This window comes from Salvelinus namaycush, chromosome 21 (assembly GCF_016432855.1).
Source record: "Salvelinus namaycush isolate Seneca chromosome 21, SaNama_1.0, whole genome shotgun sequence".
NCBI lineage: Eukaryota > Metazoa > Chordata > Actinopteri > Salmoniformes > Salmonidae > Salvelinus > Salvelinus namaycush.
In genome coordinates, this window is record NC_052327.1 from 29,554,816 (window position 1) to 29,569,079 (window position 14,264).

The window sequence follows — 14,264 nt, forward strand, 5'->3', positions numbered from 1 at the left end:
TCAATACAGCAGAGCAGAGCCAGATCAACATGGCAGGACAGCCCTGAAGCAGTATTACACTACTGGCCCTGCCTAGTAAACAAGGGCTTTAGTGTGCTGCTGGAGTGACACTCAACAACATACCATGCCTGGTGTACACCACTGATAACAGTTGAGATTATTTCCAAAACGCTATATCCACCAATATTTCACATTTGTGTTTTTTCATCAGAAATGATTGCTTATGGGGCTACCTTCATGTGTGTGTAAAATAAGATATTTTATTCATAGATTTTAGATGTGTATGAAAATGTGTTATTTTGCAAAATGCTATATATCCATTGTTTAGCTGGAATGGAATGTTTGTATCCTCTATATTTGACTGTGATATGCGGTTGTCTCACCGAGCCATCTTAAGATGAATGCACTTACTGTAATTCACTCTGGATAAGAGCATCTGCTAAATGAAACAAATGTAAAATGGAAATATTTTACATATAGATCTCATATTGTATTGAATTATATATAATTTTTTTTATATTGATGTATCATTTGTACATTTCTTTATAATAAAGGTAGTTATTTGTTACGTTTGACTGTAAAACCTAGCAGTACTACTACGTTCTCAGAGTGAGGAGGATATATAGAATTTTGCAAAAAAAAAACATTTTCATACACATCTAAAATCTATGAATAAAATATCTTATTTTACACACACATGAAGGTAGCCATATGTCTCTGAAATGAAGCCATCAAGTGATAGATTTTAAACAAATACATTGAACAACCCCAGGTCATGATTAGGGAGTGAAAAGACACCAATCTATTTCATTATTTATTTTTGTACTCTTTTAACAATAAAAGCTAATTCACCAATATTCCTGAAAATGGATGTATAGTGTTTTGGAATGAAACTCAGTTGTAAGCAGCAACAATTTCATAACAAATCCCAATTTTCTTATTGTGTGCTATCAGTAGCCTATCCTTTCAGTTTTTCAGTTCACATTCATTGTTGTCCCAAACAGAGACTCCGGCATGGCTTCCCTTCCAGTCGGCCAACCCAGCCTCCATTCCAAGCCCACTAGCACAACCCTAGAAAACCACACGCCACAAATCCACACTGTTTACACCAGGTCATCAACATCCACCCCCTCCAGCCAGACCCAGGAGAGTGCCTTGTGATAATTATTTCACCAGCAAGCCTTCAAAGGCCCCTCTGACACTAACCAGAGAACAACAGGAATGTGAGAGGGGGAGAACCTCCGTTATCAACTCAATATCTCCCTCTAGTGTTGATGATGATCTGCAGTGCCTTCAACTACTTATTTATATTTATCGTCTGTGAGCTTGTTGAGAAGGACCCTGTTGAAGTAGCTAGAGTTAAAATATGACAGGAGGTGTTGTGTGACAGTCTGTTGGGTCCCTACCTTGCACTCCACCACACTCTGGTCAGATTCACAGGTGACATAGATCTCGTCCACGGCCCGCCGCAGATTGTCGAAGAGGAAGGCCCAGTATCGTGCTCGCAGGTCCACCTTGCGCGGCTGCCTGGCTTTGGAGGGGCTCTTCTCTGCTCCCTTTTCAAGCAAGGCCCCGGCTGTACTCTTGCTGTCCAGTCCTGCATTCTGTGGAGACAGCAGGAGGGGAGATTTAAGACAAATAATAGGATGCAACTACATCTACAATGCCCTCTAGTGGTAAAGGTGAATAAATAGCAGTGAGCAAACCATTTCACACATCTTTAGTTTTTACTACGGTTTTTTATAAAAGGGTGGCAAAATTTGAATATGTGGGCTAATATTGGCCTCTATCCCCATTAGTTTAAGAGTTGACGATGTGTTATGCACACCTGTTTCTTATTCCTGTGCAGACCAGAGTTGATCCGCTGGTTCCTCAAATGGGTGTTGGTATGAGTTTTGGACTTCCCTGTGAAACATAAAAATAAAAACATTTAGTTCTGAAATACACACATGGCTTTTACATTGATCTGGTCACCCTTCGTTTTGTCAAAGATAGAATATGGCCTGAGGGAGGAACTAAACATAAAAGTGCAGAACCTCACACACACCTTACATAACACAGGCCTGTAACAAGCCCTGCAAGAGAAAAACACTCTCTCTCAAGCTGTTCTCTGCCCAACATTGTCAGAGTAGGGAAAAGGTTTTTACTTTGGCAAAATGCCCAAATACTGTGGAAAAACAACCCTGTTACAATGAAAAGGCTGTGAGCAAGAGCAGGTTATTGGTATCACAGATTAAACAGCTTTCTTCTTTATTGTAGTTACCCATTGCAGAACCTATCCAGCCGGTTATGAAATATTCTGCCTTTGTTCATTCAAAGGATTAACTGGGTTAATTAATGCATGTTCCTAATCATAATCAATCGTGTTGTTTAAAAGCGGGCAAACTGATTGTTTTCCGTCAATCAATTAAAACAACCCCCACTTTTCTGCCTAGTCAGTGGATGTGAAGCTCATTAAATCAGAGTCATATTGATATTTTTAAACTAATGAACTGACACACATTATCAGTGTACATCTTAACACCAGTTTAACTTAATAGTTGGAATCCCTAATGCAACGTTGCATACCGTCTCAAGTATAGAAATATCAGAGGGCAGGCAATCTCTAATCTATCTACTGTAGTCGTCTCAGTGAGGGGTAGTATAGATGTGGGGCCAATCGAAAGAACAACAGAGGTGAATTTGAGGATGTAATTTTGTTATAGTAGATGTTGTATTACAGCTTAGAGCAGTGTCTGGACTTGTGACTTTCTCACCCCAATGCCCTCTGATTCATGCACTATAAAAGTCAACATCAGCTCCTGCCACTGGAGGTGAACATTGGAGTTTGCCCATCCAACCAATTCTATACCCACCAAGATAACAAAATATATCTGGCGAAAAACACTGTGTACATTAAGACAGTCATTAATCTGACATAGTATTGAAAGCCCCATTTTAGCATGTGAGTGTGCCTGTGTGCATTTTGACATCACTGACCTTCCTCCTCTTTGTTCTCTAGAGGAACACTCCAGGCAATGAGATTTCTAGCAGCACGGCCCTCCTCTGCAACAATCTTCCGCACCTTGTCATGGCTGTTTGAGCGCTGAAAGGATGCCTGCAGACAAAATGGGGATCATGTCAAATGGTACCAAATACCAAAACGTAACTAGGCAAGTTTATAACACTGACAACAAGCTGTTGATAAAAGCTGGTGCTCTGTACGGCAGATGGAAATGTTTATGCAGCAGGGTTGGCCTACATATAGACTAGGCTACACTAGAGAATGTGCACAAATGTTTTATGGCCATCTGAGGAGACCTGTCCCAAACTGGACAGATAAAGCATGTGAAGTTTTGAAAAGCACAATGGGGTTCTTCACACCAGCATGTTATGTTGCTTGGTAACAGGAGGACATGTACACATAAGTCTCTAGGTTATGGGTTTTAATCAGAATGGGGCATCAAATGCCTTATAATACATAAATGCAGAGTACTGTGTTTAATAGAGACGTCTCTGAACTCGTCTCTGAACTCGCACCTCATGTAGCATTGAGTTAGTCATGTCAAAAATCTCTTGTTCACTCCTAGCTGGCTCTCGCCCCCTCTTTTCCCCTCTCTCGCACTCACATGCTATGTGCACACACACACACACACACACACACACACACACACAGATATGCACAGACAGACATCACAACATGGTCTAGAGGATCCCATGCATGAATACCAAAAGAAAATCAGCTTTATAAGCAGTGAGTCCCACTTCGCAATGCCAATTAAAGACTGCTGTTAACATCTATTGAGAAAGCCTGGCATCTAGGTTTATGTTCTCCATAAGCACAAAATAAATTAGTTTTTTTGACACTAGCTAGGTTTCCATCCAATTGACAACAGATTTTCATGCAAATATTCTAAAATCCGCATAAAGAAAATATTTACATTCTCCCACCAGTGGAGTGATTCCACCAAACTGACGTCTTGCGGATAAAAATCTGTGTGTCAAATCAAATTTTACTGGTCGCATACACGTTTAGCAGATGTTATTGCGGGTGTAGCGAAATGCTTACATTCCCAGTGCCAACAGTGAAAATGATACTTATCTAAAAGTAACTTCTATTGCCATTGCCAATATGTAAAAATAGCCCACATAAAGCCAAAAATAACAAAAAAACATTGCAGCCAACAGGTAGAAAATATCATGAGGAATATAAATATCCTATAAATCCCATTGGCTGTGCATGGCCTGTCTGCAAGGAACTTGAAACATTGTATCAAGTATTGGATTAACTTGGTCCAGCCTGAAGCTAGTAAACTTGCAACATTGTATAACATATTCTGGGTCCTCAGAGTTTCCCAGGTCAGTGAGCTCTGGACAGACAGACTCAGCTGTAAGGATAAGAAATAAATCAGGTAGGCCTATTTTATTTAATTCCCACCGGATCAGAGCATGACATTTCACCTTTCATGCTGAGTGGTAATCGAAAGGGAGAGAGCTGTAAAGATTTTTTAAAATAGGCTACGTTGAGGAACTATTGTCATTCTCAATGGATGTAAAAACAGACTTTGTTTACTTGCTGTTCGAGAAGAAGGAAAAATTACTTTGAGAAGCTCCACAGTGATGGTGAGTTAAGACAATCATAAATCGGAGGGCCTGTTGTCCAGACCTCTGGCAGTCTTTATGGGGGTGCCACAGGGTTCAATTCTCGGGCCGACTCTCTTCTCTGTATACATCAATGATGTCGCTCTTGCTGCTGGTGATTCTCTGATCCACCTCTACGCAGACAACACCATAATGTATATCTCTGGCCCTTCTTTGGACACTGTGTTAACTAACCTCCAGACAAGCTTCAATGCCATACAACTCTCCATCTGTGGCCTCCAACTGCTCTTAAATGCAAGTAAAACTAAATGCATGCTCTTCAACCAATCGCTGCCCGCACCTGCCCGCATCACTACTCTGGACGGTTCTGACTTTGTAATTGTCCACATATTCTAATACCTAGGTGTCTGGTTAGACTGTAAACTCTCCTTCCAGGTTGGGGATGTATAGAATGTATGTAAACTCTCCTTCCATATAATGGGATGTATAGACTGCCGCGTAGAGTAAGCCAGAAGATTAAACAGAAAAATCTAACCTCTATCAAATAAAAAGATGGCGGAGGCGCAAAAGTACTTCTGTGCAAGGGTGTTTATTTACATATTGAATCCGGAAGAGAAACAACAGTACTGCCATCAAAAGTATACATTATGGGACAGCTAAAAACAATGCTGCCCCATCAACAGCTCAATCCAAAATGGTCACCCCTTTGAACTGAGAGAGGCGCTCCTTTTGTAGGGGAAGCCCCTCCCATCAGAACATACCAAACACTAATTAATGAAGCCATTACCATCATCAAAGCCTACATTTTCCACTCAGCTAAACATTAATTATATACATTGCACCTTTGTAATCAGTTTCTCATGATACAATATAACACATTTACAAAATCCCATCACTACTGACATGGTGTCCTCCAATACGCCCATTCACATGAACGAGCCATTCGGGACAGTCACTACAAAGCTAGCCCGATTGCCATAGCTCTGGTCCTTATCCCAGCCATAGCTCTGGTCCTTATCCCAGCTCGATTGCCATAGCTCTGGTCCGTATCCCAGCTCGATTGCCATAGCTCTGGTCCGTATCCCAGCTCGATTGCCATAGCTCTGGTCCGTATCCCAGCTCGATTGCCATAGCTCTGGTCCTTATCCCAGCTCGATTGCCATAGCTCTGGTCCTTATCCCAGCTCGATTGCCATAGCTCTGGTCCTTATCCCAGCTCGATTGCCATAGCTCTGGTCCTTATCCCAGCTCGATTGCCATAGCTCTGGTCCTTATCCCAGCTCCATTGCCATAGCTCTGGTCCTTATCCCAGCTCCATTGCCATAGCTCTGGTCCTTATCCCAGCTCCATTGCCATAGCTCTGGTCCTTATCCCAGCTCCATTGCCATAGCTCTGGTCCTTATCCCAGCTCCATTGCCATAGCTCTGGTCCTTATCCCAGCTCCATTGCCATAGCTCTGGTCCTTATCCCAGCTCCATTGCCATAGCTCTGGTCCTTATCCCAGCTCCATTGCCATAGCTCTGGTCCTTATCCCAGCTCCATTGCCATAGCTCTGGTCCTTATCCCAGCTCCATTGCCATAGCTCTGGTCCTTATCCCAGCTCCATTGCCATAGCTCTGGTCCTTATCCCAGCTCCATTGCCATAGCTCTGGTCCTTATCCCAGCTCCATTGCCATAGCTCTGGTCCTTATCCCAGCTCCATTGCCATAGCTCTGGTCCTTATCCCAGCTCCATTGCCATAGCTCTGGTCCTTATCCCAGCTCGATTGCCATAGCTCTGGTCCTTATCCCAGCTCGATTACCATAGCTCTGGTCCTTATCCCAGCTCGATTACCATAGCTCTGGTCCTTATCCCAGCTCGATTGCCATAGCTCTGGTCCTTATCCCAGCTCGATTGCCATAGCTCTGGTCCTTATCCCAGCTCGATTGCCATAGCTCTGGTCCTTATCCCAGCTCGATTACCATAGCTCTGGTCCTTATCCCAGCTCGATTGCCATAGCTCTGGTCCTTATCCCAGCTCCATTGCCATAGCTCTGGTCCTTATCCCAGCTCGATTACCATAGCTCTGGTCCTTATCCCAGCTCGATTACCATAGCTCTGGTCCTTATCCCAGCTCGATTGCCATAGCTCTGGTCCTTATCCCAGCTCGATTGCCATAGCTCTGGTCCTTATCCCAGCTCGATTGCCATAGCTCTGGTCCTTATCCCAGCTCGATTGCCATAGCTCTGGTCCTTATCCCAGCTCGATTACCATAGCTCTGGTCCTTATCCCAGCTCCATTGCCATAGCTCTGGTCCTTATCCCAGCTCGATTGCCATAGCTCTGGTCCTTATCCCAGCTCCATTGCCATAGCTCTGGTCCTTATCCCAGCTCGATTACCATAGCTCTGGTCCTTATCCCAGCTCGATTACCATAGCTCTGGTCCTTATCCCAGCTCGATTGCCATAGCTCTGGTCCTTATCCCAGCTCGATTACCATAGCTCTGGTCCTTATCCCAGCATACCCGGAAGCTACAGAGACGGAGAAGAGGAACAGAACCAAACAGCGCGCTCATCCATAACATTGATAAGTACAATAAATGTTTCTCAACTTAAACATGAATGCTTGTCTGTTTATACCATAACAAACTGTTACTAACGGGAGGTAAGAATAAAGTTTGTAATGTATGTACTAAGATAGCGAAGTTAACTTGTGTCGACACACAAGTTAACGTAGCAGGGAGGGGGCGATGAGTGTGTGTGCGTGTGTTAGTATACCAAACACTGCCCGCGGCCAGTGATGGACTTTTCCGCCACAGACATTATGGACAGTATGGGGATAGAATACATAGTATATCTGAAGAAGACATAGGATAGAACAGTACATGTAAAGCAATAGTTGAATAGGATGGACTTGACTTGAATACACTATATACATATGAAGTGGGTAACAGTATGTAAACATTATTAAAGTGACCAGTGTTCCATGTCTATGCAGTAGCCTCTAAGGAGCAGGGATGAGTAAAAGGGTGGTAGCCGGTTCGTGACAGCAACTACAGTCAGACCAAGATTTTGTATTTTTTTTAAATTGCAGCTGCAGTTTTAAAAACAGCCCATTACTCAAATATCGTTGCTTTAAAAATCAATGCATGCAAGAACACTCTCGCAGTCTTTTTCACTCCAATTCAATTAGCATCCAAATAGACAATCCTGTTCTCGATGTATACAGTGCATTCAGAAAGTATTCAGAACCCTTTACTTTTTCCACATTGTTACGTCACAGCCTTATTCTAAAATAGATTAAATTGTTTCCCCCCCTCAATCTACACAAAATACCCCATAATGACAAAGCAAAAACAGGTTTAGAAATCTTTGCAAATGTATTAATAACTGAAATATTACATTTACATAAGTATTCAGACCCATTACTCAGTACTTTGTTGAAGCACCTTTGGCAGAGATTATAGCCTCGAGTCTTCTTGGGTATGACGCTACAAGCTTGGTACACCTGTACTTGGGAAGTTTCTGCCATTCTTCTCTGCAGATCCTGTCAAGCTCCGTCAGGTTGGATGGGGAGTGTCGTTGCGTTGCACAGCTATTTTTCAGGTCTCTCCAGATTGTGTTCGATCGGGTTCATGTCCGGGCTCTGGCTGGGCCACTCAAGGACATTCAGTCTCTTGGCTGTGTGCTTTGGGTCGTTTTCCTGTTGGAAGGTGAACCTTCACCCCAGTTTGAGGTCCTGAGCGCTCTGGAGCAGGTTTTCATCAAGGATCTCTGTACTTTGCGCTGTTCATCTTTCTCTCGATCCTGACTAGTCACCCAGTCCCTGCCGCTGAAAAACATCCCCACAGCATGATGCTGCCACCACCATGCTTCACCGTAGGGATGGTGCCAGGTTTCCTCCATATGTGATGCTTGGCATTCAGGTCAAAAAGTTCAGTAAGACCAGAGAATCTTGTTTCTCATGGTCAGAGTCTTAAGGTGCCTTTTGGCAAACTCCAAGAGGGCAGTCATGTGCCTTTTACTGAGGAGTGGCTTCCGTCTGGTCACTCTACCATAAAGGCCTGATTGGTGGAGTGCTACAGGAGGAACTCTGGAGCTCTGTCAAGAGTGACCATTGCGTAATTGGTGACCTCCTTGACCAAGGCCCTTCTCCCCCGATTGCTCGGTTTGGCCGGGCGGCCAGCTTTAGGAAGACTCTTGGTGGTTTCTAACTTCTTCCAATTAAGAATGAATGGAGGCCACTGTGGTCTTGGGAACCTTCAATGCTGCAGACATTTTTTGGTACCCCTCCCTAGATATATGCCGGCACAATGCTGTCTGGGAGCGCTACGGACAATTCCTTGGACCTCATGGCTTGGTTCTTGCTCTGACATGCACTGTCAACTGAGGGACCTTACATAGACAGGTGTGTGCCTTTCCAAATAATGTCCAATGAATTTAATTTACCAAAGGTGTACTCCAGTTGTAGAAACATCTCAAAGATGATCAACGGAACCAGGATGAAGCGGAGCTCAATTTCGAGTCTCATAGCAAAAGGTCTGAAACCTCATTTACATAAACAAATTATTTGTAATACATTTTTCAAAAAATGTCTAAAAACATGTTTTCGCTTTGTCATTATGGGGAAGTGTGTGTAGGTTAATGAGAATTTAAAAAGCGGTCTGAATACTTTCTGAATGCACTGTATGTATTGGATAACGGCACAATTGTTTGGGCTTTTTGGGCATGGGCTCATTAAAAATGTCTAATGTAGGGCTCATCAGACTCAGGTAGCGTCAGGCTTGAATTTTCAATCAAAGCTCTAATCAAATACAGACATAGCATTATAAAGCATATAAATAGGCCTATCCACGGTTTGGTTTGTTTTAATCGTCACAGTGGGAACAACATCTGTACACTTCCTGAGGAATTCAGTCACCGTGTCAGTATATACACTGCTCAAAAAAATTAAGGGAACACTTAAACAACACAATGTAACTCCAAGTCAATCACACTTCTGTGAAATCAAACTGTCCACTTAGGAAGCAACACTGATTGACAATAAATTTCACATGCTGTTGTGCAAATGGAATAGACAAAAGGTGGAAATTATAGGCAATTAGCAAGACATGTAAATCCACTTCACCTTTGGTTCAATAACCAAAACAAACTCAAAATTGTCATAACTGACACCCCACATTCCTTTTGCGAACAACTTTAAACCTTAGTTCGGAGCAGATATTTAAGAGTTTGGGGAAAATGTGATCGCATAAAAAAAACTAAAGGAGATTTCCCGTAATTCATTTACCAAACTTTGATCTACACAGTTCTTCCAGTAAATGTGTTTTTGTGAAATGTTCTGTGTAAACTGTCCCAAGTCATCCTTCTGCATAGAGTTGTATAGTTTGTTAACTTTGATCAATGGTTTTAGTTTAGTTTGGCATACATTTTAAAGTGAGTAATCTGAGTCAAAAATTATTTTACTATGGAATTTCCCAGCTTATATGTAAAAAAAAACTACATTTGTTTGCTCACTTTAAGTAGGTCAGTTGTGTATATTCCCGAAGGACATGAAATAGTAACAGACCAGGACAATGCTTGCTGTTTATGCATGTTTAAAACCTAATGAGCCATATCAGCATGTATTCTGTCAGCATACTAGGATACTGTAATACTGTAGTGTGGGAGGTTCACACCAAAGAGATGGCATGGGCTTAATTAAAAGATAGAAGTACCACTGTATTGTCAGACACTTCATATAGTAGATATAAAACGGTCATGGTAGTGTTTTAATTAGTTCTTCTGAACAGTGTCGTGGAAATAATGGTCTTGTTGTAGTCTTTGTGAATGGTAGTGCCTGTCAGTGACAGTTGAGACTTGAGAGAACAATTTGTCCCATGACACGACTTGGGATAGAACTCAGAGAACCTGGAGTCTGGTTCAAGCCACAATTTTAATAACCATGTCCAAATGAATGTAGCAATTTGTATAGTCTAATTGTGTTACCAGTAGATTTGACTTTGTTATCCACCAGGAGATTATTTAGCGTTTTAACATAAAATAGAAAGTCGTTGTAAGTTCTTTTATTTGGAAAATATAAAATGCATGGAATGAAGTGAACAACAATATGATATTACCATGACAATAACCATACTTCTATCCACAGTTATGTGAGTAAATTCATACCGTATAAAGAAAAATCATGACCGCTGTAATGAAAACTGGACGTTTCGGTACAATTTTATAAATGCCAACAGATCATTTGTTTGTTCGACATGGTGGGATCTTTGTGTTGGTAAAATTAATTATGCAACAATTGGGAAACGCCTTTATGGGCAAATATTGATATAATAACCATCATATCGAAGTAAACTTGGAGTCACGCGATGACATGGTATGTGTGTGGTCCTCCCACTACGACTTGGGAAACCATGCAATTTATTAAGCTACAGATGAATATGAATTAAGTTATGATGAATTTCACAGGGTGGTGAAAGTGCACGGTGATCTTGATGCTCCTTTCCAATAAATATTGAGAGTCTGATTCTGGTGACATGATGATTGATGCTTGACTGTCATTTGACAAATACAAATATTCTATCCATAATATGTTATCCATAATAATCTCATGTAGACTAACCTAGCAGCACAGCCTACCAACACTATCTGCCAGCTGTTGGCTGGAGTACACGTGCTAAGACCAGAGTAGGCACATTTGCTATTTAATGCAACAGTTGTGACAAAACTATGTGTTGATTTGAATTGATTTATTAGCATCTCCATTAGCCGACGCCAATGGCGACAGCTAGTCTTACTGGGGTCTGACACATAACGAAAAAGACAGACACTAGACTTTACATTTAAAAACATTAACAGGTAGTGTATGTGTTACACATACATGTCAGTACATAAACACAACAAGTAGGTCACATGGGGGGAGGCGTTGTGCCGTGAGGTGTTGCTGCCAACAGAAGATCTTCAAAAGATAAGGCATGAATTATATTGTTATTTCTGACTTTCGTGTCGCACCTCCCTGTTTGAAAAATGTTTGTCATGCATTTGTATGCGAGGTGCTGTCCTCAGATAATCTCATGGTTTGCTTTTGCCGTAAAGCCTTTTTGAAATCTGACATGGTGGCTGGATTAACAAGAAGTTAAGCTTTATTTTTATGTATTACACTTGTGATTTCGTGAAAGTTAAATATTTATAGTAATTTAATTTGAATTTGGCGCTCTGCCATTTCACTGGATGTTGTCAAATCGATCCCGCTAAAGGGATTTGATCCCTAATTAAGACCCCTTTTCCATCTGTTTACCAAAAATCGAAGCCTTGCTTATTCCACATTTTTAGACTCTTAACAATTAGGGAAAATCACAGCCTTTACTTATTCCACGTTTTTTGGCACTTAAAAATTAGGAATAAGCACTCACAGGGTTGGGCGGTACCCAGATTTCCATATCGTCTTTTTAGCACAAGTAATAGCGAATGGAGCCTGCTAGCTAAATATGCTAACGAGCACAAACTAATATAAACAAATTGAAAAGACCTGCAATCCAGCTCATATTCATATACAGTGGGGGGAAAAAACGATTTAGTCAGCCACCAATTGTGCAAGTTCTCCCACTTAAAAAGATGAGAGAGGCCTGTAATTTTCATCATAGGTACACTTCAACTATGACAGACAAAATGAGGGGGAAAAAATCCAGAAAATCACATTGTAGGATTTTTAAAGAATTTATTTGCAAATTATGGTGGAAAATAAGTATTTGGTCAATAACAAAAGTTTATCTCAATACTTTGTTATATACCCTTTGTTGCCAATGACAGAGGTCAAACGTTTTCTGTAAGTCTTCACAAGGTTTTCACACACTGTTGCTGGTATTTTGCCAAATGCAATTCTTGAGGTGGAGTAACTCTGCCAGATCACAGTCGAACCGGGGACTGAACCTGTTTATAATTATCATTTATGGGGGGGGGGGGGGGGGGGGGGGGGGGTGTTTGTTAATAACACTGAAAATATCCAAAAAGAAGGTCTAAGCCTCTTCGACAGAGGGGATCAAGCTGATTCTATACCATTTTACAGAGGTCAGTTCATGAAGGAAGGCTTTCTCATTAAAGTTGTTTAGCAAGCGTCTATGACAAATCAGGACAGGTCGTTTCACTGAGCACCCATTACGAACACAGGCTGTAAAACAGTGATAGCTATTATTACAGAAAACACCAGACTGATAGCTATTAGGATTATTTGTGAGGATAACATCAAGGAGAGTAGCCTTTTGTGTGTGTTTGGAGTCATACCTTGTGGGATTGGTAATAATCTGAGAAAGATTTAGGGAGCCATGTTGCTTTAGGACTTGGTCAGGTGGTTTAAGCATGTCCCAGTTTAGGTCACCTAGCAGGACAAATTCAGACTTAGTGTAAGGGGCCAGGAGAGAGCTTAGGGCAGGTAGGGTACAGGCCTGTGCTGATGGAGGACGATAGCACCCAGCAACAGTCAACAAAGAGTTATTTGAAAGTTGAATGCTTAGAAGCAGCAATACAAATTGTTTGAGGACAGACTTGGTGGAGACAACCGAGCACTGAAGGTGATCCTTGGTAAAGACTGCCACTCCCCCACCTTTGGAAGATCCGTTTTGCCAAAAAAGGTTATAACCAGAAAGGTTAACATCAATATTCAACCATGTCTCAGTAATGACCAACACATCTGGATTGGAGGTGTGAACCCACACTTTCAATTTATCCATTTTAGGTAATAAGCTTCTAGTGTTAACGTCAGGGTTCGAAAATAAAACACCCGCTAAGCGACAAATGCAGATAGATTTTCCATTTGACGAGTAAATCTCAGAAGGCTATCCGACACACTGGCGGGTAAATGTTTGTACCAAAATAGTAAAGTAATAAAATATTTGGCATGATGGCTCGGAGGAAATTACTCATGTTTGCCAGCCACAGACCGTCTCTAGTGCGCCTAGATTCGCGGCACTGTTTACCATACGGGACACCAGCTACTCGACATCACTCACTTGCCACGGGTCTGCTGCTAGCTACCGTTAATTAAATAGCTGTTGTGGCAGCGTTTAACCATGTGTATGTGACAAATAAAATTTGATTTGGTTTACCTGGAATAAGCCAACCTTTGAAACGAAAACCCACCGACGAAAAGGAGGACTAATCACATTAAAAAAAGAATGTTTTGTGAGAAATGGAGGTTTGGAGATAAAGGAGTTTGAAGAGGCTGGCTACAGTATGATGCTGAGGCTGTGGTGATGAGTTGTTCTGTGTGTCACCAGTATGGTGAAGATAAAAGCAGAAACAACTAATTTGTCATCGGAAATAAAACAATGAAGCTGGAGAACATTCGTGACCATGAACACAGCAAGTGTCACATTGCCTACGTGTCTGTGTCCCGGGCTCAATCGGAGCCTCTCCTCTTGACCCCCTCTGTGACGGCGCTAATGGCAATGTCAGAGCAGTACAGCACGAAGATACTGTTTAGGACTCTACATGCCATTGGCAAGAAGACGAGACCACTTCGACTTCGAGTGGATGTGCGAGTAAGTGAAAATGTTGTTACTCTTGTAGCTAGACTATTACTTTTGTAGCTAGTTTTTTCAAGTCTATTTAACAGACGTGGTCCAGTAGTCGGTTATTTCTCAGCTCTTGATAAGCTTGGGTTCTTCTCAAAATAGTGTATAAATACAATAAAATTATAGGCCTACTGATGCT

The 14,264-nt window shown here is 41.7% G+C and overlaps 1 protein-coding gene across 3 annotated transcripts in view; it reads right to left on the reverse strand.

Annotated features, from left to right (window-relative positions):
- Positions 1-14,264, reverse strand: part of LOC120066271 (S phase cyclin A-associated protein in the endoplasmic reticulum-like) — a 130,507-nt gene that overhangs the window by 97,402 nt on the left and 18,841 nt on the right. For all 3 annotated transcript variants that reach the window (XM_039017542.1, XM_039017541.1, XM_039017543.1), the window contains exons 2-4: positions 2,980-3,097; positions 1,829-1,905; positions 1,407-1,604 (exon numbers count right to left, since the gene is read on the reverse strand). In XM_039017542.1, the coding sequence (XP_038873470.1) occupies positions 1,407-1,604; positions 1,829-1,905; positions 2,980-3,097 (393 nt within the window). The remainder of the gene's footprint in view (positions 1-1,406; positions 1,605-1,828; positions 1,906-2,979; positions 3,098-14,264) is intronic.